The sequence below is a fragment of the Sciurus carolinensis genome, chromosome 1 (assembly GCF_902686445.1).
Source record: "Sciurus carolinensis chromosome 1, mSciCar1.2, whole genome shotgun sequence".
Taxonomy (NCBI): Eukaryota; Metazoa; Chordata; class Mammalia; order Rodentia; family Sciuridae; genus Sciurus; species Sciurus carolinensis.
Window position 1 is genome coordinate 174,243,188 of NC_062213.1, and position 25,874 is coordinate 174,269,061.

General features: G+C 35.0%; 1 protein-coding gene across 5 annotated transcripts in view; it reads right to left on the minus strand.

Moving 5' to 3' along the window:
* Mast2 (microtubule associated serine/threonine kinase 2) overlaps positions 1-25,874 on the minus strand; it is a 234,633-nt gene that overhangs the window by 101,714 nt on the left and 107,045 nt on the right. For all 5 annotated transcript variants that reach the window (XM_047527470.1, XM_047527459.1, XM_047527449.1 and 2 more), the window contains exon 4: positions 14,633-14,664. In XM_047527470.1, coding sequence (XP_047383426.1) covers positions 14,633-14,664 — 32 coding nt within the window. The remainder of the gene's footprint in view (positions 1-14,632; positions 14,665-25,874) is intronic.

A 25,874-nucleotide genomic window follows, 5' to 3' on the forward strand; every position in this document is an offset into this window, starting at 1 on the left:
GGGCTCGAAGTATGGTCTTATTCAAATTCTGATTCTGACCAATTTAAGTAACTCATACTCCTTGAAAGCTTGACACCACTTATTATTCAATTTCTATTACTCTCTAATCATTTAAAAAACCTTGTGATGAGAAAAGTCAAAAGGAAAGTTAAGAAAATAAGCCCAGAAACTAGTTTAATTTCATTCAGTAACCATTAATGAAAGCATTTATATTGCAGACTTTGTGTAAGACTTTAAGGTAAGCTGTAGAAGAACTTTATTGAAGTAAGCTACTTAACTTGTGTATGCTTTGGATTCTCCACCTGTGAAATGAAGATAATTAAGGATGTAGTGAAGTACCTATCGCAGAGAAAGCACCATAAAAGTGTTAAGCTATTACTACAGGTCTTCATGTTTGGGAGCTGTCTCCTAATCTAAAGGGCATATGTCTAAACACATAGGAAATCATCTGAGGAAAAAAAGCCTATCCTGGAGAAAGTCAAGGGATCAAAGTAAACTGTGAGTTAGAGACCAGCAGCTAAAAGATAAGCAACAGTCTTAACCCTGATGCAAAGGACCCAGTTAGTGCCCATGGGCTCTTCTCATTCATCTATATGGCAGAGATTGTTAAATTGTTTTCTAGAGTAAAATTCAAAGGATTAATTCATACTACAACCATGTTTTTTCAACTGCAGGTCACAGCTCTTTGGTAAATCATGAAACCAAGATCAACTTTTTAAAAAAGGGAACATAGAAATAGAAAAGAAAATATAAGAACTTCATACATAGTAAGGTTAAGCAATGTTCTGTGAAACGTGTGTTTCTCACAACTATTGCTGAAATAACGTAAAATATATATATATATGCAAACATGCATCATGGGTCACAATTCAAAATCTATTTGTTATTAAAAGTGAGAGTTTAAAATATTTGAAAGTCACTGTTCTGTTTGGTTTTTGTTTTTTTCTAGTACTCAAAAATTGAACCCAGGGCCTTGTGCATGCTAGGCAAGTGCTCTACCACTGAACTATATCCCCAGCCCTTTCTTAAATTTTATTTTGAGACAGGGTCTCACTAAGTTGCAGAGACTGGCCTCCAACTTGTGATATTCCTACCTTAAACTTCCAAGTGGCTGCAATTATAGGTGTTCACCAATGCACCAGGTTCACTATTCTAGTTTAATCACCCAAGCAAATTCACCATACCTAGTATCTATAGGCACTCACATTTCCTCCCCACATATTAGTCCATTTCCTCATTTCTCACAGCTCCTGTTCTCTATGAGACCTAAAGATAACCAAACTCTCTCAGATATATCGCACCTCTCAGTACTGCACTTTGGAAAGCCTCACAGTGATATCAAGGTCAGTCACAAAAGCCCCAGCCTTAGGTTATCCCATCCATAGCTGAGGTTTGCAATTATGGTAGGGCTCTAAGTTTCTACCTAGCATTCTCCAATTCTTTCGAGTTCTTTAATACTCAAGACAGGGCTCAACACTTAGTAGTATTGCAATTGAAATGTCTACCTTTTCTTATTCATGTATACAACTACTTACTGATTGCAAACTTAAAGCCAGGTAAGAAAGGCCTCTGCCATGAATCACTCACTTTAGAGATTCTGTGAAATAACACAAACATTAAAAGTAAATTCATTAAAGAAATGGGGATGCCTCTGCCTGAGATACAGCATTCTGCACTAACAAAATGGAACCCATTCTTGTAACTTACTCTTCAGATTCCAGGAAAACACCTATATCATTCATTCCTATATCCTTCTCATTCCCACATCCTTTAAAAAAAAAAAAAAGGCAACTCTGTTGGAATTTAATTTGAGGGGTTATAAAACTGCGAACTTCAGAGAAAACTCCGCTTGAGAGTATGAAATATTTGGGAAGCACAGGGTCTTTGAAGTGAAAAGACAACCTGTCAAATCTTTCTTAGATAACATGAATATAATAGATTTATTACCTAAGAAAATTAATGACTCCTACTAGAATCAAACATCCACTTACCTGATTTTCTTCTGTTTATATTCATGGTTCTGAAGGTACTCATAATTTAGGTCAGTATTCTTAACAATTACACACAGCAGTTGAGGAACAGTTTGCAGAATTAAAGAATTATATTACTAGTAAATATATGTTCAGACATATGTAAGGTAAGAAGTCAACATTTTATACTGGCAAATGTTTAAACAATGCTAGAATCATAATTTACTTTTATAAAAGGTATATCAGAAGTAACTAGAAAATTATTTAATTTAGCTGAACTTAAAGTTTAGTAATTTTGAATATTTAAAAAGAAAAATAATTTTTAAAGTACGACAATTTTCCTTTTTTTCACTTTCATTTATATTTTTGGTACTCTCTGAATACAACTGCATTTTATTTTAAAATCCTATAGATCACTGAACATGAAAACAATTTGTGCTCACTACAGAGGAAAAAATAAGGAAGTAGAGCTTGGCAAAGAAAAAAGAAAACTCACAAACAAGTTGTTCATCTTAAATTTGGAAAAAAAAAAACACTTGTTAACAACAAAAGTGAATAGATTTTACCTACAGTTTACAAAAGGGCACACATAAAATTATTGGCACTGGAGGAAAGAGTGAATTAACAGAAAATAAACCTTGGTCTTGGGCTGGGTGTGGGCTTAGTGGTAGAGCACTTGCGTAGCATGTGTGAGGCACTGGGTTCGATTCTCAGCACCGCATATAAATAAATGAATAAAATAAAGGTCCATCATAACTAAAAAAAAATATATATATATATATAATTTTTAAAATAAAATAAACCATGATCTTCAAAACAGATAAGTAAATGCCAATACAGAATGCTGGTGTGATGGCTTTTCAAAAGAATACTATCTATCAAGCATTTAGTCAAATACAAAGATAACCCCCCCTCATGATTTAAAAGTAAAACAATCATAAAAAAATGGGGAAGTTAGGTTTAATGTAAATGATTTTGAAATTTGATGTTAAAATGTCTAAACATACAAGATGATTTAAAAAATGGTAAAACAAATGGTCACTGGATAGCATAAAGACTTAAATAAAATCAGTAACTTAACTGGTATTAAAAGTTAAGAGACAAAAATCATGCCTAATATTTTTTAAAGTAAAATATTACTCAGTTCTATAGACTATAATAGGAACAAAATCATATTAGACATCAAATTATAATATACAGATTATTGAGTTACCTGATGATGAAAACAAGGAAGTAAAAATGAATGAGAATTTCATTAGCTTTAGACTTGATGTAAAAAATATAGATTTTGACTTGAGAGAACCAAAGAAAAACCTTTCAGTTTTAGGTACTGCCCTAAAAGACTAGAAAATTTCCATGTGTAACTATGACATACTGAACAGAACTAGCCATTCCACAACAAACCACCAAATTCTAGACTAGACAAAATCCATAAGGCAACAGTTTTCAGGCTCTGGGAAACAGGTAATACAAGAATACAAATCCAGACAGAAAGCAAACTCAAAATGTGAGCTGCTTCAAACTGCTTGGGAACAAATTTCTTACAATGACACAGAGAGCCAGAATTTAAACAGAGCACAGTAGATCTGCAAAGCTGAGGAGGCACGAGTTAGAGATCAGGGAAGCGAATCAAACAGACATTAATAATTCATCAAGAAAAACAACATATTAGGCCATAAAAGAAGTCTCAAGAAATTTCAAAAGATTAAAATCCTATAAATTATGTTGCCTAACCAAAAATTGAAAATCAATTACCATAAAATACCCCAATATTTGGAAAATAAATCATACACTTCTAATTAATCTTGGTTAAATATGAAATGCCAAAGGAAACTGCAAAATACTTTGGATTAAACTATAATGAAGATACATATACCAAACATTATAGAACACAGCTAAAAGAATGCTGAGAGGTAAATTTATACCTTTAAATGTTTATACTAAAATTTTTGTTATATATATCTTGAAACAATTTTTAAAGTTTTAAGACTTAATTCAAAACGGATTAAGACCCACACATTTAAAAGGTAAAATAACGAACTTCTAGATGAAAACATTGGCAAAAATCTTCATGATCTTGGGATAGGCTAAGATTTCTTGGACAAAACATGAGTAGGTACTAACCATGAAAACTCACAAACTAAACAATATAATAATTAAGACTTTCTGCTCTTTGAAACACAGTAATCCAAAAAGGATAAAATAAGCCATAGACAAGGAGAAAATAGTCTCTCTCTGTTATAGAAAAGTATATAATATCTGGAATTACACATGTAACTCTTACAACTCAATAATCATTTTAAAAATTCATTTTTTTTCAAAATGGGCAAAAGATATGAACACTTATTTCACAGAATAAGATTTACAATGACCAACAAGGGCATGAAAAACATCATTATTCATCTGCAAACTTCAGGTTAAAACCTCAATGAGATACCAGTATATACCTACTCAAATGGCTCTAATGTAGAAATCTAGCAATAACAAGTGTCAGTCAACTAGAAATCTCAACATTGCTGGTGGGAATATAAAATGGTATAACAATTTTGGAAAATTGTATGGCAGGTATTTTAATAAAATTAAAGATAGACATCATTTACAATTTGACAGAGGAGGGGGTCTGAAATCTAACTTTGACTCTTTGAATTTTTTAGAAGGATTAAAAATATTTTAGTCAAAATAATTTTCACATATAAGATATTACAAAAATGACACTGCAATAAAATGTAAGGGAGTTAAAAGCAAGGAAATGGAAAAAAAGTAGGTTTGCATGATTTATAGTTTTCTTTTGCATAACACATGGCACAAACTTGGCTACTTAAATCAACACATATTTATTATTTCACAGTTTCTATGTCAGAATTCAAGCACAGTTTAGCTAGTTCTCTGCTAAGGGTATCAGGAGGCTGCAATCAAGGTGTAACATGGGTTGTTTTCCATTAGGAGACTTGATTCAGGAAGAATTCTTTTTTTTTGTAGCTATGGAGTGGGGTGGGGGGCAGTACTGAGGATGGAACCCAGGACCTACATGCCAGCCAAGTGCTCAACCACTGAGCTAAATTCCCAACTCAGGAAGAATACACTCCTAAGCCCATTCAGGTAGTTGGTGGAAATTATTTTCTTGTTGCTGTAGGACAGACGGTGCTAACTTCTTGCTATCAGTTCCTAGAAGCTACTAGAAGTTCTTATTCACCTGGGCTTTCCCAACATGGCTGCTTACCTTCACCACACCAGTATGGGCAGTCTCTGGTGAATCTACTAGCTGGAAAAAATCTAATATATTACCATATAGTCACAGGAGTGATAGTGCTCACCAGATTTTAGGAAACAACAGTTTATTGTCTTCAGTATTAATTTCAGTTATGTAAAAATGTTTATTTGTTAGTGACCTTACTTTTAAAATTTGCATCTATCATCTTCTAGGTCAATAAAGTTTTATAAAAATACAGATACCTAGGATTTACTCCAGACTCACTGTATCTCTTTACTTGATATTCCCAATATATTCTCAGTGTTTACTTGGTATGCAGATGGTATCACAAGATTACTATATATTATGCAACCAGAATTTTTTCCTCTGTAAAAATTATGTTTATGTTTTCTAGTCAGATATAGCATTCAGTGTCTTGTTTGAAAAGAACTTCTCTTAGAAACATTTTGTTAAAACTTTTTGGATTGGCTTTATAATTCTTATTTAGCATGCCACAGAAACAACTTAAATCCCTTGTTAGCTGCATTATTTTTATTATGAACATTTGTCTGAACTTTCACCATTGAAAATCAATAATAAATTAACCACAGTCATTTAAATCTCTGTCATCTACAGAGATTCTGTCTTATGCTGATCCCGTCTGAAAAAGTTCTGTAATCAAACAAAAGCCAGAATCTATGTCTTAACAAAAAAGTACTCAGAGATACAGGGAAAGGACTACAGCGGGTATTTAAAACCACTGACATGTCAAAGAATACACACAGGCTTCTAGTGGCATCACTTGGACAACTGGACAATTTCCAGAACATTCCAGTGGACTGAGTCAGAATTTCCAAAACTCTTTAGTCGAGAAGCAGACTGCTACTTAAGATTCAGTGAAACGATCGTTAATATAGAGAACAGAATGAACTGAAGAGAGAAGACTGTAGTCATTTGTTTGAAATAGTGTTTTAATGCCTACTTTCTAGATATGAGACACTGTGCATGTACAAAATGTAATAACGAATTACATATATACATATATTACATATATAATGCATGAATTTTAAAAAAGAAAAAGAAAGGAAGAGAGACATTTAGAGGGATAAAAGACAAGACTTATGAGCATAAGGAAGAGGAATCCAACAAGAACCACTGAATTTTCCATCTTGAGGAAGTGGTACTATTTAGTAAGCTAGAAAATAAGAGAAAAGCTGTTTTCTGAGAAAGACAATGACTACAGTTTCATAAATGCTGAATGAAGCTGAGATGTCACTGCAATATCCAAGATTACAGTAAACTGACAGTTGTGAGGTCTAGAAATATAAATGTAGGGTTATGAACTTAACAATGAGTTCTTTCAACATAAACAATAACAAAAATGAGCTCTCAAGGATTTTCAGGTTCTATGTCCATGTACTTATAGCTCAGTAACAACTCTGTCCATTTTCTAACAACAAAATAATTTCTGTAAAGAAATTAGTGGTAATTACTGCAACACCCCTGCCAACTTCTGCCAATACCTGCCTTCCCACCAGGTAGGTAGAGAACCTATGTGAGATTTTCTACAAAAGACCAATTTCTGAAAATACAGGTTCTTAAAAAGAAAACAAAGTTACCAACTCTGCCTTCACAGTGCTTAAAGTTACCAAAAATTACCCACTTTTCAAAGCCCCACAGAAAAACTAATGCCCCACATCAAACACCATCAATTCCTCACAGGTTTATTACACTTATGTATCAGGTGATATCTCTTTTTAGCATATTATCCCAGAAGCACTGATCCAGGCATCGATTTATATCACAGTGGGGAAGTACATGACAATGTGTCAGTTTCAGAGAGGCAAAGTTTCACACCTTACATCCTTGAACTCCAGGAACTCTTCAGGGCTCTAAGAATAAAAGCCAGCAAGACAGACAGACAGACAGACAGACAGACACACACACACACACACACACACGATAGGTGTGACAGTTACCTCCTTCACTCCTAAATTCACTCCTTACCTCCACTGACAGCAGATATCCTCTAAGGATAATGAAAGACATTTTATGAAATCTGAGGTCAACTACCTTAATATGAAAATGGTATTAGGGGGACTGAGGTTGTGGCTCAGTGGTAGAGTGCTTGCCTACCATGTGTGAGGCACTGGGGTCAATTCTCAGCACTGCATGTAAATAAATAAAATAAAGGCCCATCAACAACTAAAAAAATTTTTTTTAATTATTAAAAAAAGAAAATGGTATTAGAAAGACTTGACTTTCTAGGTAACCAATAATACAAACACTATTCACAGGGAACTCCCATTGGCAGGGTTTAGGTATTAGTGCTGAAATTCACAAACAAAACAAATAATCCTATATGAAAGGTATTGCCAAAAAGAGGTCCCCTCCACAGAACTGCACAAAGGAAGCCATTCAGAGCCATTTCAATGTTGAAAAAAGAAAATACAATATTCCTCTGGCTTGGTAAACAAATATAAACAACTTTAGAACTTCAAATTCTTTTTTCCCAGATATATACACTTAGAACAAGGTTATCAATTTCTTGAGGTGTGATACTCTGCACTAGATTTTTAATGCATTTTTTAAAAACCCAGATGTTTAAATATAAATACCTTTCTAAAAATGAGAATGATTTAATTTCAGGAAGATAAGTTTAAAATAAATGAAATGACAGGCCAAAAGAAATTTCATAACCAACTCATCCCAACAATACCTTTATCAGTATGGCAGGCATGGACAATGTTCTCATTCCTCACACTGGAATTTAATAGCTCTCTTCCTTGTGGTGATCTAATCACCACCACCACCCACACACATACTCCGGACTCTGTCCTATGCTCAAAAATGTCCCCTTAAGGAGAAAATCAGTCTCTGTACAATCCAAATTAAAAATGAAATGTTTACTTCACATTAACATACACCCTATATCTTGTAATGACTTTATTTTTCCTCCTAAGACTCATTACCACATGACCTACCATGTATGTTTTTGACTCTTTTTTTGAGTAGAATGGAAACTCCATGAGTACAGGACTTAGTCAGCTTTACTCACTACTACTGTATCTCTAATATCTAGAGTAGTGTCTATACACAATTGGAATTGCATAAATATAATACGGTGGATGGGTGGATAAATTTGAGTAAATGAAAAAGCAGATGGAGGCAAAAAAGCAGCACTTGTTTTACCAAAAAATATCTAATAAATAGTAGTACCAAGACTCAAACCCAGGTCAGTCTGCTTTTTAGGTCCAAGCTCTTTGTTTCTAAGCTATACTTCACTTATCAACTTGGAGACACTGGAGGAACTACACATATATTTATATTTATGCTTACATTTACATTTATTTATTTTACAGTACTGTGACAGAATCCAGATGTGCTCTAACACAGAGCTACATCCCCAGCCCTCTTTATTTTTTATTTTGAGAAAGATCTTGCTAAGTTGCTAAGACTGGCCTCAAACTTGTGATCCTCAGACCTCAGTCTCCCAAGTAGCTGGGATTACAGGCATACAACACCATGTCTGGCTGGAAGAGTATATGTTTTACATAATGTTAAGATACCACATGTCTAGAAAGTCCAGTTTATAGTCCTACCATCTGAAAGCAGCTACCATATTACAAGGAAAAGCATAAGAAGTGAGAGCCTCCAAAATTACTGATCTTCATTTATTTTATATTGCCCGGTTATTTCAAAATTATGCTAAATTAATTAAGTGAAAATGAGGCTCTTAAAGGACAAGAACTAGTTGCAGTCTCTTAATTTTTGTGCCCATAAAATATACTTGAGAAAATATGCCAAAGGAAAGTTTAGGGATTTTAAACCTAGAATGGGGAACAGAATCTGCTCTTACAGGAGCCACTCTGGAAGATGACAAACAGGAACACAAATATAACATCCTTCTCCTTCTGACCAGGATTCAGAGAACAGTTATAAAAACTTCTAAAACTTTCCAGACTAGGCTACAAAAACAAGAAACAATAGGCAAATGGCAGGTCACTGGTTTTATTGATATCAGTTACTCTACACTTACCACAAACTTTAAAGTATTGATTCAACTTATTCAAACACATGTTGGAACAAGCACCTAGCTTCTCTATTATGAATTCTAAGAATTTCATTGTCTCTTACTATATACTCCCTGTAACACTTGTCCAGCTCTCTATAAAAGAGGTTCCATGAACCCTTCCAAACTCGTTCTATGAAGTTAGTATCACCGTGATTCCAAAACCAAAGACACATCAAGGAAAGAAAACTTCAGACCAATATCCCTGTGCATATAGATGCAAACATTGTTAAAAAAATACTGGCAAATCACATACAAAACATATAAAAAGATAGTGCACCATGATCAAGTGGGGTTCATCCCAGGGATGCAAGGTTGGTTCAACACACAGAAATTAATAAACATAATACATCACATCAATAGACTTAAAAGACAAGAATCACATGATTGTCTCAATAGAAGCAGAAAAAGCACTGGATAAAATACAGCATCCATTCATGCTCAAAACACTAGAAAAACTAGGGATAGTAGGAACACACCTCAACATTGTAAAAGCTATATATGCTAAACCCAAGGCCAGCATCATTCTAAGTGGCCAAAATTCAAAGAATTCAATCTCTCTAAAAACTGAAACACGACAAGGATGCCCGCTTTCAGCACTTCTATTCAACACAGTCCTTGAAACTCTAGCCAGTGCAATTAGACAAAAGAAATTAAAGGGAAATGAATAGGAAAAGAACTCAAACTATCCCTATTTGTGGATGATATGATTTAGAAGACCCAAAAAACTCCACCAGAAAACTTCTAGAACTAATAAATAAATTCAGCAAAGTAGCAGGACTTAAAATTAATACCCACAAATCTATTGCATTCCTATGAATCAGTGATGAATCCTCTGAAAGAGAAATCAGGAAAACTATCCCATTCACAATAGCTTCAGAGGAAAAAAAAAAAAAAAAAAAAACTTGGGAATCAATCTAACAAAAGAGGGGAAAGACCTCTACAATGAAAACTACAGAACACTAAAGAAAGAAACTGAAGAAGACCTTAGAAGATGGAAAGACCTCTCATGTTCTTGAATAGGCAGGATCAACATTGTCAAAATGGTCATACTATATCAAAAGCACTATATAGATCTAAAGCAATTCCTATTAAAGTTCCAGTGATGCTCTTCATAGAAATAGAAAAAGCAGTCATGAAATCCATTTGGAAAAATAAAAGACCCAGAATAGCCAAAGCAAATACTCAGCAAGAGGAGTGAAGCAGGAGGCATCACAATACCAGACCTTAAATTATTCTACAGAGCTACAAAAATAACATGGTGTTGACACCAAAACAGACATAAAGATCAATGATGCAGAAGAGAAGACACAGAGACGAACCCACATAAATACAGTTATCTCATACTAGTCCAAGGTGCCATAAACATACATTGAAGAAAATATAACCTCTTCAATGAATGGTGCTGGGAAAACTGGAAATCCATGTAACAAAATGAAGTTAGACCCCTATCTGTCATCCTGCATAAAACTAAACTCAAACCTGGATCTAGAACCTAGGCATCAGAACGGAGACCCTGCACCTACTAGAGGAAAAAGTAGTCCCAAATCTCTATCGTGTTGGCTTAGGAACTGATGTCCTCAACAAGACTCCTAAAGCACAAAAAGTAAAATCAAGAATCAATACATGGGATTGTATCAAACTAAAAAGCTTCTTCACAGCAAAAGAAACAATCAAGAACAAGAAAAGAGAGCCTACAGAATGGGAGAAAATCTTTGCCACCTGCACCTCAGATAGAGCATCAATCTCCAGGATATACAAAGAACTCAAAAAACTTAACATCAAAAACAACAACAACAAACCCAACTAATAAATAGGGAAAGGAACTGAACAGACACTCACAGAAGAAGAAATACAGTCAACAAATACATGAAAAAATGTTCAACATCACTAGTAATTAGAGATATCCAAATTTAAAAAACACTGATATTTTATCTCACTTCAGTCAGAATGGTAGTTATCAAGAATACAAGTAACAATAAATCTTGGCAAGGAAGTGATGGGACTGCAAATTGGTGCAAACACTCTGGAAAGCAGTGTTGAGATTCCACATTAAACTTGGAATGGAACCACCATTTGACCCAGCTATCCCACTCCTCGACATATACCCAAAGGACTTAAAAACAGCATACTATAGCTCAACTCACAATAGCTAAGCTATGGAACCAAACTAGGTGCCCTTCAACAGAAGAATGAATAAAGAAAATGTGGCACATATACACAATGGAATATTACTCAGTCATAAAGAAGGATGAAATTATGGCATTTGCCAGTAAATGGATGGAACTGGAGACTATCAAGCTAAGTGAAATAAGCCAATCCCAAAAAACCAAAGATTGAATGTTCTCTCTGATATGCAATAGGTGGGGAGAGGAAGCAGTGGAGGTTCACTGGATGGAACAGCAGGGTGTGGGGAAAAAAGAGACAGGGAATGGCAATGGGAAAGACAATAAAATAAATCAGACCTAACTTTCTTTTGTTCATATATGAATACATGACCAGTGTAACTCCACATCACATACAACCACAAGAGTGGGAAGTTATATTCCACATATGTATGATATATCAAAATACATTCTACTGTCATGTATAACTAAAACGAACAATTTTTTTTAAAAAAAAAAAGAAAATCCATGGAGTTCTGATTATGTGGGCGAGATGACCAAGCAGCCAATCCCCTCATTTTATGTAAGGCAATTCAAGTCTAATAATGACAGTTCCTATTTAAAGGCATATATAACTTGCTAATGGTAATAGATTAGTGTCAGCTATGGTTTGAATATGGTTTGTCCTTTACAAAACACATGTTGAGATTTCATTTCCAAAATAACAGTACTGAGAGATTATGGAGGCTTTAAGAAGTGACAGGGGCTGGGATTGTGCTCAGTGGTACAGCATTCGCCCAGCTCGCCTGGGGCCTGGGGTTTGCTCCTCAGCACCACATAAAAATAAAATGAAGGTATTGTGTTCACCTATAACACACACACACACACACACACACACACACACACACGTATATATGTTAGAAGTGAATAGGTTATGAGGGATTAATGTCTGTAGTGGAACTCGATTAGTTACCTTGAAAATAGGTTGCTACAGGCAAAGCTGACTCTTTTATTTTGCCTCTTCCACAAATGTCCCTTTGCCTAAGTTGAATGGCACAAGGACCTCTCCAGAAGCTGAGCAGATGCCAGTACCATGTTCTTGGACTTCCCAGTTCCAAAATCATGAACTAAAATAAACCTCTATTCTTTATAAATCATTCAGTCTCAGATATTCTATTATAGCAACATAAAACACACTAAAAGCAATATTCATGTGTCCTCTCTTCCTCTGAACAAAATTTTTTCTGTCTCTAATTTTAAAAATAAAATAGATATTGTTTGTATTGAAGAACTGAAGAACTTCTGGCTTATTTAACCATGAGCTCCTCCAAAGAGAAGAATGTATCTAACTGAATCCTTTAACCTCAGAATTTAGTGTAGTTCCCAACATACAAGAGGTATAAGTGGATATTTAATGATGATCAATTTTTAAATGTGAGTTGTTATTAAAAAGAGGAGGAAAAGATCATTTTTGATTCTTCTTAATTAAACATTTTAAGGCAGCTGGAGTAGGCCTAACTTTAGAGAGCATTAAAATTACCAAAAAAAATTCCTCTGGTTTAAAGCTAACATGACCAAAAAATTCTTCCAGTACCAAATATTTCTGCTCTCCTTTTTCCCAGGAATTCCATTCACTGGAGGCACACATTCCTGCAATCTTAAGGAAAATCTCAGGGAGCTTCCAAATAGAAGGAACCAAATGGAAAAAAAAAAAAAAAAAAAAGTCAGGAGTAGGAAAGTGATCAAGTACAAATATTTGCTGAATACAATGCTGAAAAGTCACTCCCTCTCAGGTGAGCAAACCTACTCAGTGCATTACCTCACTAAGAGTTCTGGTAGTGCACTTACCTTGCCCAGCTTGTAGGAGAGTCAGGACACTTGAAGAACTAGAACTGAAATCCACTCTTAAAACTGAATTTAAAAAAAGAAATGTGCCCCTTAAATAACAATTTATCCAAACTGAACTCATAAGTTTATAAAAATTCTAAAAATAAATCTTAGACTAAAACTAAGTAGCAAGGCACTATTATATAATATTAAGTGATCCTTCTAACAGCTTTAATAAGAAGGAAAAGCAGGGGTCATGATTTTCATGACATGGATAAGGGAACTGACGTTTGAGGAGATAAATGATTTGTTTAGATTTACAAAGTTTGTTAAGTGATGTAACCAAGACTGAACCCCACAAGTTTTCTGACTCATGACTAGAGTCTCCTTACATCAAACCACAACGAGCTTCCATAAACTAGCCAAAAATGCTTTACAAAAATCTCAGAGAACAATTTAATCATTGGATCAAATCAACCCAATCAAATCAAAATTCTAAAATGAAATTAACAGAAAGAATTACTGTGTTTCATACATTTTAAAAAAGCACATGATGCATACACAAAGTATTAATTAATGAAATAGTATGAATATCATTGTATCCTCTTCCTTAATTATATCTCCTATGGTTCCTTGAGAAAGTTTCAGTCGTCTTATAAAAGCTCTCTTTTCTTAGTATTTCCCACATTTGGCTTTGACCCATGATGGATCTGAGTATATGGTATAGGTATATAAACATGGACAGTATAATTCAATAAGTTCACATTCAGGTTTTTATTTTTTTGTTTGTTTGTTTTTGTGGTGCTGAAGACTGAACCCAGGGCCTCACATAAGCTAAGCAAATGTTCTGCCACTGAGCTACATCCCTAGCCATATGTTGTGCTTTTTAACAAGCATTCTAGATGATTCTGATAGCCCGATCTACAATACTGCTCCAACAGAATTCTTGGAGAAAAAGTAGACCAAGAAAAAGTAAGAAATTAAAACCCAGGGATATACTATTTTCCAATAAAATACAAAGGCTGGAGAACTACTTCAACGTAGTATCCAAACTTAGCTGCCCAATTTGTCAGAAAGATTGGTCTCCACTTAGGACCACATTGTGGGACAGATCCAGGTAAGAGAATATCAATTTTACAACTTCACCTTCTTATCTTGAGTCTACCAAAAGTCAGTAAATCCCCCAAAACAAGAATTAGATTATGATGAATATTTAAGTGAAAGTTTACCAAAAATGTTGGCAAAAATTGAGAAAGAAAAGGGGATTTGAAGTGAAGAGAGGAGGCTCTGACCTGGAGAGATAAGCCAGCTGGCCCACTGACTTTTCTGTCCCTGACAGAAGTCAAAGAAAAAAAATAACTTTTGAATGGAATTTTTCCAAGGGATACTGAGAACAGTTCCTCAAGAGGGATTCCTAAGCAGGAGATCATCATAATCACAATCATAATGGTAGTAATCATCTACTTACAAACTGCCTCTTCTTGGAAGGCTCAACTCTTTCTGAAAAACAAAACATAAACAAGTTAGACAGAAACAGGGCCCACCTGAGTCCTGTAGGTCTGCCTAAATGTCGTAGGAGATTTATAGCATTGTCATAATAAAGGCAAAAGACTAAATATTTCTAAATGATAACCTCTCCTCTTGTCTCTAAAAGGTTAGTAAAATTGACCAACTTGATCTTAAACACCTAGCAAAACAGTTAAAACCAAAATATAGCCATTCTTGGGCATTTAAAAGAAATAATACTGAAATGTAACTTAAGATGTATACTTGTTTTAGCCCATTAGAATAAAGACTAAAAGCTACAAAAGAGATTCTTAGGCAAATGTGCCTGATAACTATCAAGAGAAACTGCCAGAGTCAGAAGTTTTAGTCAGTTTAAAGCCAACAGACACAGGTAGGCTTAATCTATGTTTGCTAGAAACAGAAGTATAGAGATCTCTACTAAATGTTGTGTTTACATTCCTGATAACCTGAACAATGTTAAAGTTCCCAAATAAAGGCCTTATCCTCTCCAGCCTTTGCTAGGCCTTGTTATGGGAACAACTTCTCAGTTCTTCCACCCGCTGGTGAGGAATTATTGATTTCTGTCATCTTTATGATATTCATTGGCATGTTCCAGATTCTGCAACATTTATATTGTATCAATCTCATTTCAGTACTCATGTCTTTTTGTTCTTCTCTCATAGAAGCACCCATCCCCAGATGCCTTTACAACCTGCTCTTCCCAACCCAACTTCTACCATGAATCCCTCAATTGACCCGATTTCTAAAAAGGGAACTCCAAACTGCTTGCCCCACGCTGCCCCCTTCCAGCTCGAAGAAGCCAGATCGGTCATCACCCCCTTTCCCTACAGCAGTGAAGAGTTCCCAGAATTAGAGGGGTAAATGAAGTCAGAATTGGGGACAGGCAGTTAGTGTAGAAATAGGGGATCAGTCAAATCGAGGAAATGAAGTCCATGAAAACCATCTGCCTTTGGAAGTCTGGAAGGAGAATGGACTTTTTACATCTCACCTGCAAAACCAGCCCCAGTCACTTAGGCAGGAAGGAGATTGAAGGCTTCAGAATGAACTGGAGAGCAAAAGATTTTCTTATAAAAACAGAAACGGGGGAATGTAATGTATAAAGCTGCTCCCCCGCCCTTTCTGGTGCAGTCATTTTCCCCGCCTCCCAAACACTTGTCAATCTGTGAACATCCTAGCTAGCTGTTGGTTCATCAGTCAGCTTGCAAGTATCCTTCTCCGATACTGGTCCCCTGTTAGCCTGGCAGAATTCAACCACCATCTTTCCTCTCTTGCTTCTCTCTCCTACACACTTGCTTTTCCTTCTCCTGACTTTCCACTCTCTCTAGCAAGCGCCCTTTCTCTTTCCTTTCTCTCTTCCTCTCATTTTCTCTCTTATCCTGCAGGGAGATACTCTGTTTGCTTAATAAATTCCCTTATGTGAAAAAAAAAAAAGTTAGTAAAATAAAAAACAGTCAGAATTATCTCTTTATTCTTCCTTCCTAAAAGGAATGTCTCATAGAACACTTGCAACATTTTTCCCACTAGATGGAACCATCTCCCCAGTGTAGATTCTCTTTGGCATGAACTGCTCATAACTGTACAGGATTCATCCTTAGTAGCAGAGATATGAAAGAAATGAAATGGAATTGGGGGAAGAGGGTGAGTTAATTCAGAAATATTTAGACAAATAAATATAGAAAATATATAACAAAAAGATGATTACCACTAGCATAAAAAAATCACCCTTACTGCTTGAGTCTGTTGTGTCTTGCTTTCCAAAAGCCCACTCACCAGTACCCTCTTAACAACTATATTAATTTGTGGCTTATTTTTTCCTTATGTGTTTACCACTTATCATATATATTTGTATATAATGACTAGTATTATTTTGCATGTTTTAAAATTATATACACATTGTTTCATATATGTATTCATTTGTTGACATCAGTGATATTAGTCAACAATATAAAAATGGATAGACCTGGGCTGGAGATGTGGTTCAGTGGTAGAGAACTTGCCTAACATGCACAAAGTCCTGAGTTTAATCCCCAGCACCACCAAAAAAAAAAAAAAAAAAAGGTAAATTCGCCCATGTGGATAGATTTCACTTGAGTTCACTAATCTTTAGAAAGAGTCCTATCTATAACTATGCCAATATTTATTTATCCACCCTCCAATAAATGAACATTTAATTTTCTTGCAATGTTTTTCTTCTCTATTAAAAATAATTCTCTTGTACTTGTTTCCTAGAGCACACATATAAAAAGTTTCCTGGAAGCATACACTTAAGAGGTAGAACCACTAAGTCATAAAGTATCAGATATTTCCAAACTGTCCCCCCAAAACCACTGTATCAATTTACACCCCCCAATACTTTACAAGTGTTTTTCTTTCCCAGATCTGTCTCCCAAATTCCAAACACTTGGACAACTAGTTATGTATTCAATATCTCAAAATGACTCCATCTCCACAACCTTTCCCCACCTCAGATAAGACTAAAACTCTGGATAGTAGGATTTTTAAAAAAAATTTTTTACTGGTGCCTAATAATTATACAAAATAGTGGGAGTCATTGTGACATTCATACATATATATAACACAACTTGATTGACTTAATCCTTCAACCCTTATAAATGTTCTGGTATTCATTCTTTATAGTGAAGTGTTAATACATCACATCTTATTTATTTTAGCAAATCAGTATATTTTCTGTATTTAATTATAAAATTAACTTAGTTTTAAAATTTTATTTGCAACTACACGTTTTCCATTTGGCACTATGGTTTGTTGCCTGCCTAGCTGAATATATAGTATCAGCTTATCCTAAGGCTGTCCATGTACTTAATTTACTTAAGTGTTCATTTTAAGTAAAGTACTCACTGTGTATAAGAATTTGTATTTTGGAGGTGCTTGATCTATCTACAAAGAAAATTAGGAATTACTTTATTATAAAATGCTCCTAGAAGTCTTAATTGTGTTTATTTTTTAAAAATACTGTAATGTTAGACTTGTGTGCATGGAAGTAATTAAGATACATCATTATTGTAGTTTAAAAGTTGTACATGATAAGAACATTTTTTGTTTTTACTCTATGTTTTTACCGAATGAGCTAGTCCCCATCCCAAAGCAAGCATGAATAAAGTTAGGTTAAACGTAAAAAAAAAAAAAAAATCCTTCAACCCCCTCCTTGTCTCCCTCCATCTCCTTCCTTCCTCTGTTCTAATGGTCTCCTTTTTATTTTCACATTTTTTTCTTTCCTTTTTTCTCTCTAATTCCACATATGGGATAAAATATACAGCCTTTAACTTTGTGAATCTGGCTTATTTTGCTTGACATGATGTTCTCCAGTTCCACCCATTTTCCTGCAAATGATGTAATTTTGTTCTTCTTTATGGCTGAATAAAATTCCATGGTGTATATTTACCACATTTCCTTTACCCATTCATTTGTTGACAGACACCTATGTTGGCTCCATAAACTTGGCTATTTGTGAATTGTACTGTTTATATACATAGGTATGCATGAGTTGGAATTACCTGGTTACAGGCAGATATATGTTTATTTTTAAAACAAACTACCAGGTCTGTTTATAAAGTGAGTAGACCATGTTACATTTCCATTAATAATACATAAGAGCCAAGCAGTGGCACACACCTGTAATCCCAGTGGCTTGGGAGGCTGAAGCAGGAGGATCATGAATTCAAAACCAGACTCAGCAATTTAGCGAGACACTGATAAACTCAGGGAGACCCTGTCTCTAGATAAAATATAAAAAAGGGCTAGTGTTGGAAGAAATCCTAGTTCTTGGCCCACAGCAGTTAATGTCTCAAGTGTGTAAACTTGCAGAGAGGAGCATTCTGCTCTGACCACCTAAGAATGTAAACAACTGCCCCCCAAATTACCTAGTGTTACCAAGGGAACCTGTATAGGGGCCTGGTGGTCTGATCCCCCATGGCACACTGTGATTGGGTTAAAAGTCTATAAAATGTATGGGTTTTCCTGCAATAAACGAGTTTGCAGGTTGCTCGCCACAAGCCTGCTTTTACCCAACTCCCGGGGCCTGGGTTATGGCTCCATCAGCTTTTACCTGCGCCTGAGCTACCCTGGCACACCCTACAGGCTAGGGATGTGGCTCAGTGGTTAAGTGTCCCTGGGTTCAATCCCCAGTACCAAAAAAAACAAAAAAACAAAAATCAAAAAAACACAAATGCATGAGAGTTCCAATTGCTTCAAATTCTAGCTAATATTTGTTACACCCACATTAAAAATAAAAGAATGTTCTAATTGTTCTTCATTTATGTCAATGAATATAGTCTTTTGGCTATCTGGTTCCTGGTATCTCACTGTGGCTTTCTTTAATTTGCCTTTTTCTGATGACTCATGGCATTGAATATATATCTTCTGCTTTTCATGTGTTTATAAACTATGAGTATACATTATCCTATGAAGTATCTTAAAATTTTTGTCCTCTTTTTAGATTCTTTTTATTATTGACTTGTGAGAGTGTTTCATATATGCAAGACACAAGTTATTTGTCATATATATTTGCGAATTACTTTCACCCAATCTGTGGGTTGCCTTTTTGAAGTTGCCTTCTAATAAGCACAAAATTGTCATTTTGATAGTCAGTTTCTCTCTCTCTCTTTTTTGGGGCAGGGTGGGTACGAGGAATTGAACTCAGGGGCACTAAACCACTGAGCCACATCCCCAAGTCCTTTTTATTTTCGAGACAGTCTCACAATTTAAATTACTTAGGGCCTCACTAAGTTGCTGATGCTGGCCTCAGACTCAGTCTCCCAAGTTGCTGGGATTACAGGTGTGCTCCACTATGCCCTGACAATTTGTCATTTTTTAAAAATGATTAATGCTTATCGTATATTGTCTAAGAAACTCTGCCCACTCTGTCACTCTGACAAAATATTTTCCTACATTTTATTTCCAGAGGGTTTACAGTTTTAGCTTTGTTTACATCTGACCTATTTTGAGATAATATGTAGGTGAGCTTAAAATTTGTTTTTTGTTTTTGTTTTTGTTTTTGTTTTCCCCTAAAGAGAGTCTCAATTCAGCATCATTTATTGAAAGCACTACACTTTCCCTAACAAACTGCTATGGTGCTGTTTTTGAAAATCAAACTATAGTAAAAATGTACTTCTGATTCTGTGGCTTTATATTAAGTTTTCAAGTCAAATTGTATAGCTCTTCAAACAGTTTTTTCTCAAAACTGCTGAGAATATTCTAGATTATTTGTATTTTCACATAAATTTTAGAATCAGATTATTAATTTCTACTAGAAAGCCTGCTGCAGTATCTCAAAATAGCAAGTCTTCCAATCCATGAACATAGTATTTCTGTACTTAGCTCTTCTTTAATTACTTCTTTAATGTTTTACAGTTTTTATAAAAATATCTTGTATATTTTAAAGCTTATCCCCCTAAGGATACATTTTTAAAACTATTACAAATAAAAAAAGTATTTCACTTTCCAATTATTTGCATGTAGTATACAAATGCTATCAATTTCTATATATTGACAATGTATTGTTACTTTATTGAATTTGCCATTATATTAATCATAATAACTCTTCTGTACAGTCCTTAGGACTTTTCTATATAAATAATCATATAGTTTATCATTAGGGAGATTCCACATTCTAGGATTGCCTATGAAATGTTGAATGGAAGTGGTAGACATCTTTGCTTGGTTTCTCATCTGATCTCAGAGGAAAGTATTCAATATTTTACTACTAAATATTGTGTTAGTAGGTTTTTCATGTATAACTTTTATCACATTGATAAAAGTACTTTTCTGTTCCCAATTTGCTTCAAGTTCTGTCCCTCCCCCACCCCATACTAGGAATGGAAGCCAGGGCCCCACACATGCTAGGGCAGCACTTACCACTGAGCTGTTTTGTCAAGTGCTTTCTCTGCATTTACTGAAATGCTCCTATGGTTTCTCTCTTCTGTTAATATGGAGAATTACAGTCATTAATTTTCTAATACTAAACTCACCTTGCACTTCTGAGTTAAACACACTTCATAAAATACTTTCCTGTATTCTATTTACTAATACTTCATTAATGACTTCTGCACCTATTTTCACAATAGGTAATAGTCTCCAGTTTTCTATTATAATGTCTTTGTCAAAATTTGGTATCACAACAGTGCTGGTCTCCTAAAACTGGCTGGAAGATGTTCCTCTATTTTATGAATGAATCTGTGTAAGATGTGTTATTTCTTCCTTAAATATTAAGTTTTTTGGGGCTGGGGACATAGCTCAGTTGGTAGAGTACTTGCCTAGGATGCATAAGACCCTGGGTTCAAATCCCAGCACCATCGCAAAAAAAAAAAAAAAAAAAAAAAAAGTTTTCACTAATGAATCATTGAGGCCTGGAAGCTTTCACTTAGGATTTTTGTATCCATGTAAGTAAGACAGGCCTAAGACCTTTCCCTTCTCAAACTGTTCTCCAGTTTTAATATCATATTTATACTATGCTCATTGCTATGGTTTGAATGTTTGCAGCCCCTCCAAAATTCATGTTGAAACTTAAACTCCAATATGATAGCACTAAAAGGTAGAGTCTCTAGGAGGTGACTAGGTCATGAGGATCCCTTTTTGCCCTTCCATCTTCTGCCACATGAGGACACAGCAAGAAAGCCCTCACCAGACACCACATGCAAGCGTGTTGATTTTACACTTTCCAGCCTCCAAACCTGTAAAAAAATATCTGTTCTTCATAAATTTCCCAGTCTTATTCTATATCATGTACAACTACAAAATGGGAAGTTATATTCCATGTATGTATGATATATCAAAATACATTCTACTGCCACACATAACTAAAAAGAACAAAAAATTTAAAAAAATAAAGTATTTTGTTATAGCAGCACAAATGGAACTCATAAAATGTGCCGGGAAAATGTATTTTTTTCTACTTTTGGAAACAATCTATAAAACTGGAATTATTTGTTCTTCAAATCTACATAACAATTCTGAGGAGTTTTAATAGTTTAAATGGATAGCATGATAGATTACAATTTTGCACTACAAAAATTCCATAAAATGCATATGTGCTCATTTTCAAATCCCTTTATAGGCAGGAAAAATGTGTCTATGAAAATGCATTCAGGGGAATCCATCCCTTTGTCTTCGTTACCCATTCCTTAAAACTACACAGAGTCCTACATTTGACACCTAGGGTTCCAGATCAGTACATTCTGTACCAAGTTCTGTACCATAAGAACATGCCTATGACCTAATGGAACAAAAAAATGTCCTCCAATCAGATAAAGACAGTCCAAAGAGCAATGATTTCCCAATCCTTCCTTTCCCAAGGAATATTCATAGCAGGTTAGGGCGGAAAGCTACATAATCGGGAAGTCAGGAAGAGCTTATAGTACTTCCCATTTAGCCAAAAAAAAAAAAAAAAAAAAAAAAAGCCAAAAAACAAAAAACATAAATTCTCTGACTCATCATTTTCTCTTAGAAACGAGGCTGGTAATATTACAAAGTAAAGCCTGTCCCAGTCTTCTCTGATCTACAAGTCACTCCTTAATGCTCCATAGTCTTCATAATCTTCCAATTCACAGGCTGACCACATTGAAGCATATCCCATCTTGAGATTTAAAAAAAAAAAAAAAAAAAAAAAAGAGGGCTGGGGATATAGCTCAGTTGGTAGAGTGCTTGTCTGTTAAGCACAAAGCCCTGGGTTCAATCCCCAGCACCTCAAAAAAAAAAAGAAAAGAAAACTCCTTCGTTACTATCCATCCCTTTTTAACCTCTGCATTATCAGTTGTGTCTCTCTCCACAGCCACACTTTGAATTAGTTATTTACATCCACCATCTCCAAATTCTCACTTCCTACTCATTCTTCAACACACTGCAAATACACTTAGACTTTACAACTCTGTTTGAACCATACTTGCCAAGTTACTAATGATTTCCAGGTAAAGAACCTTCATGTATTTGTAAGCCGCCATTTCTTTTTGTCTGACTGATCAGAAGCATCTGACAGTACACGCTTCTACCTTTTTAAACACTTTTCATGAAGCCATAACCTCCTGTTTTTTTCTTATCCGTGCAAACTATTTAAACTGCTTAAATGTTGATTGCTTTAAAAGTTCTGCCCATTCCCTTCTCTAAATACATTTTACAAATAGATTCTCAAGTTTGTATCTCCACCCTAGTTATTTTTCCTGAGTTCTATATTTATATATACAACTACCTTGTGTCCTTAATATGTCTAAAACTCAATTCTTCTACTCAGTCTTGTTCCTACTATATATGTTGTGATAATGGGTGTGCACTACCAGCCTAGAATCATTCTTGATTCCTTACTTTCTTTTACCCTTCACATACATTATTCATTAATCACTGTCAATTCTATCTCCAAGATATCTGTCTTTATCAGAAACCTTGTCAATTCCCTTTATCGCCAGTGACATGTTCTCCAGTACCAACTACCATCACACTGTAACATCCTCTTAGGTGGTTTCTTTTTAAGTTATTTCTATTTCTATTTATTCTTCATATCATGTAATTAATGTTTTGAGTGATTACCAAGTAGGTTTAATATAACGAATAATGAAGTCAAAAGATATTTTTAAAGTGGGTCATTTCTCTTCTTTAAACTCACCAATGGATAAAATGGAAAATCCTTTCTGTAGCCTACAGCCTTTCTGTGCTTGGTTGCTGAGGCCACCTCCTTCTTCAGCATCATGTGCACAACTCTCCAGTTTTTCTGCAATTTTGGTCTCTGAGACATGCCGTGCTCTTTCTTGCAGGTCTTCACACGTATTATTCTCTCTGCCTAGAATACTTTTTCCTCTTTTTATATATTCTTGGTTCTTAGTTTAAACTTCATTTCCTGTGGAATATTCCTTTATATATAGTTTCCTCAGTCTCCCAAATATCCTTTAATTCCTCAATCATACCTACTTGTTATTGCAATTATCTGCTGACATGTCTATTTTCTTTAACTATTAGTTCCAAAAGAGCAGGGATAAGTCTTATTCACAATGATATTCCTAGTTCTCAGCACAATACCTAGCCTAATAGTCTTCTGCTACAGTTTGGGTCTTGAATGTCCTCCAAAGGCCGCCATATGCTACTGGGAGGTGGTAGAACCTTTAGGAGGTAGGGCCTAGTGGAAGGAAGTTATGTCACTGGAGGCATGCCTTTGAAAGATACATTGGAATCCTGGCTCCTCCTTTCCCTGCCACACTCTCTCTGCTTCCTGGTCATCATGGTGAGTAATTTGTTCCACCTCATGCTTTCCTCCCATGATATACTGCCTCAACACAGACCTAAAGCAATGGGTCCACCCAGCCATGGACTAAAACCTACACAGCTGTAAACCAAAATTAACATTTCCTCTTTATAAGTTCATCATCTCAGGTATTTTGTTATAGTGACGGAAAGCTGACATTACAGCACGAAATGAATATCTGATGAATGAATTAACCAAATAGTATTGCTATTATCTTTATCATCATATTAGGGTTCACAACAGGGTCCCATCTGCCAAGAGTTACACTGATGAAAATTAGCAATTACAATAAAGTCATCAAGATGCTCTACTGAGTTACCATTTGTATTACTCACTAACAGTCTTCTGGCTGTTAGTTATTCCAGGAAGAGTACAAAATAATGTTTTCAGGGGGGAGACATATTACCTTAAGGAAATTCTCTTTAATATCTTTTATTAACTGGCTTTTCAAGAACCCTTACTCCAAACATAAACATCTTGTCAACTTTGACAGCAAATAAATCTTTTGGTCTACATAAAAGTCTGCTTTTCCCATGCAGTGAAATCCACCATTACTACTGCTCCAGGCATTGTGGAGGTTCACTTCACATAATTACAAGTGGGTGCAAGCCTATCTTGAGGTCAGGAGCTAAGGCAAAAACCTATGTATATTCAGTTATGACATCCCTATGAAACTCTATCGTACTTTGTTCTTCTCGACCATTTGCTTGTTCTACTAAACACCCATGGCATCACTCTAAGAACAAGCCGCAATATAGGTGTGCTTACATTATACAATAATGTTAAGAAAGGGAGGAAAGAGCAAAAATGTGAAGTTGAGAAAATAAGTTCATATCATAACATACCTGGGATTTCAACTACTTCAAATTGCTTAGTTATAGTGGTTGTAAAAGTCAAATAAAATAATGTATAAAAAAGCATTTTATTTTATAAATGGTAGATGAGTTGTTCTCATATGAGTTTCAGGAACAGTAAAGACAGTTTGGAGATAGTAACAAGATATTTCTACATGGTATAAAGAACCCAGGGTTCAGAGTTTAAAATACATATATATATGTATATGCATATATATTTTTAAACAATTGTTACTTGCCTTATTAAATGTCAGTAGTCATCAAACCTTTCTAAACTCCATTTTTCTTTTCTGCACACCTCTATCACACAAGTAGATACCCACTCTAACACATAGTAATTCCAAGGCTAGAATGTGAAAATATATAAAGTTTAAGGTTAGACACTATGGATTATTATGAGTGATAAGAGACTGAATTTTTCTAATCTATCTCAGCAGCAAAAAAGATGTAATGTCAATGGATAAAGTGCTATTCTTTAGAAACTAACTGCACCCCTAACCCTCAACTAACTGCATCTACAACCATCATGAATAAATTATTTTACGTCTCCAAAATGGTATTACCATTTTGTATCCCTCAAATTGATGCACTTTGATACTTCCTACTGAAGATGACACTACCCATAAAACAAAGTATTATCTTACTATATTGAAAAAAATAAAACATTTTGAGAACTACACTATAAAAGTATGAAGAAAGCCACATACACAAAATTCTAGAAAAATAAACACTCGCTCCCTTTCACTAGTCCATAAAGCAAACTTCTAAAGTTTACATAACAAATGAAATAGTGTTATTCATACAGACCCATAAGGAATCCCTGCCTGTATATATTCCTCACTTATTCACAATGACTAAACCCGTAAAATATTTCTAAAGTAAAGACAAAGGCCTCAAGTGTCCAAAGGCAATAACCACTACCCCCTCAAGTAAAAATGTAAGCCAAGCATCACGAAGTCACAAGACTGAGTTTGTGCTTTATGTTCACAGTCACCAGTACAGACACGAATGTAGATTAAAGCTGTCTTTCCCTGAGGCAACTCCCTGCCTGATCCCCGCCTCTTACTTTCTGTTGAATTCTCACT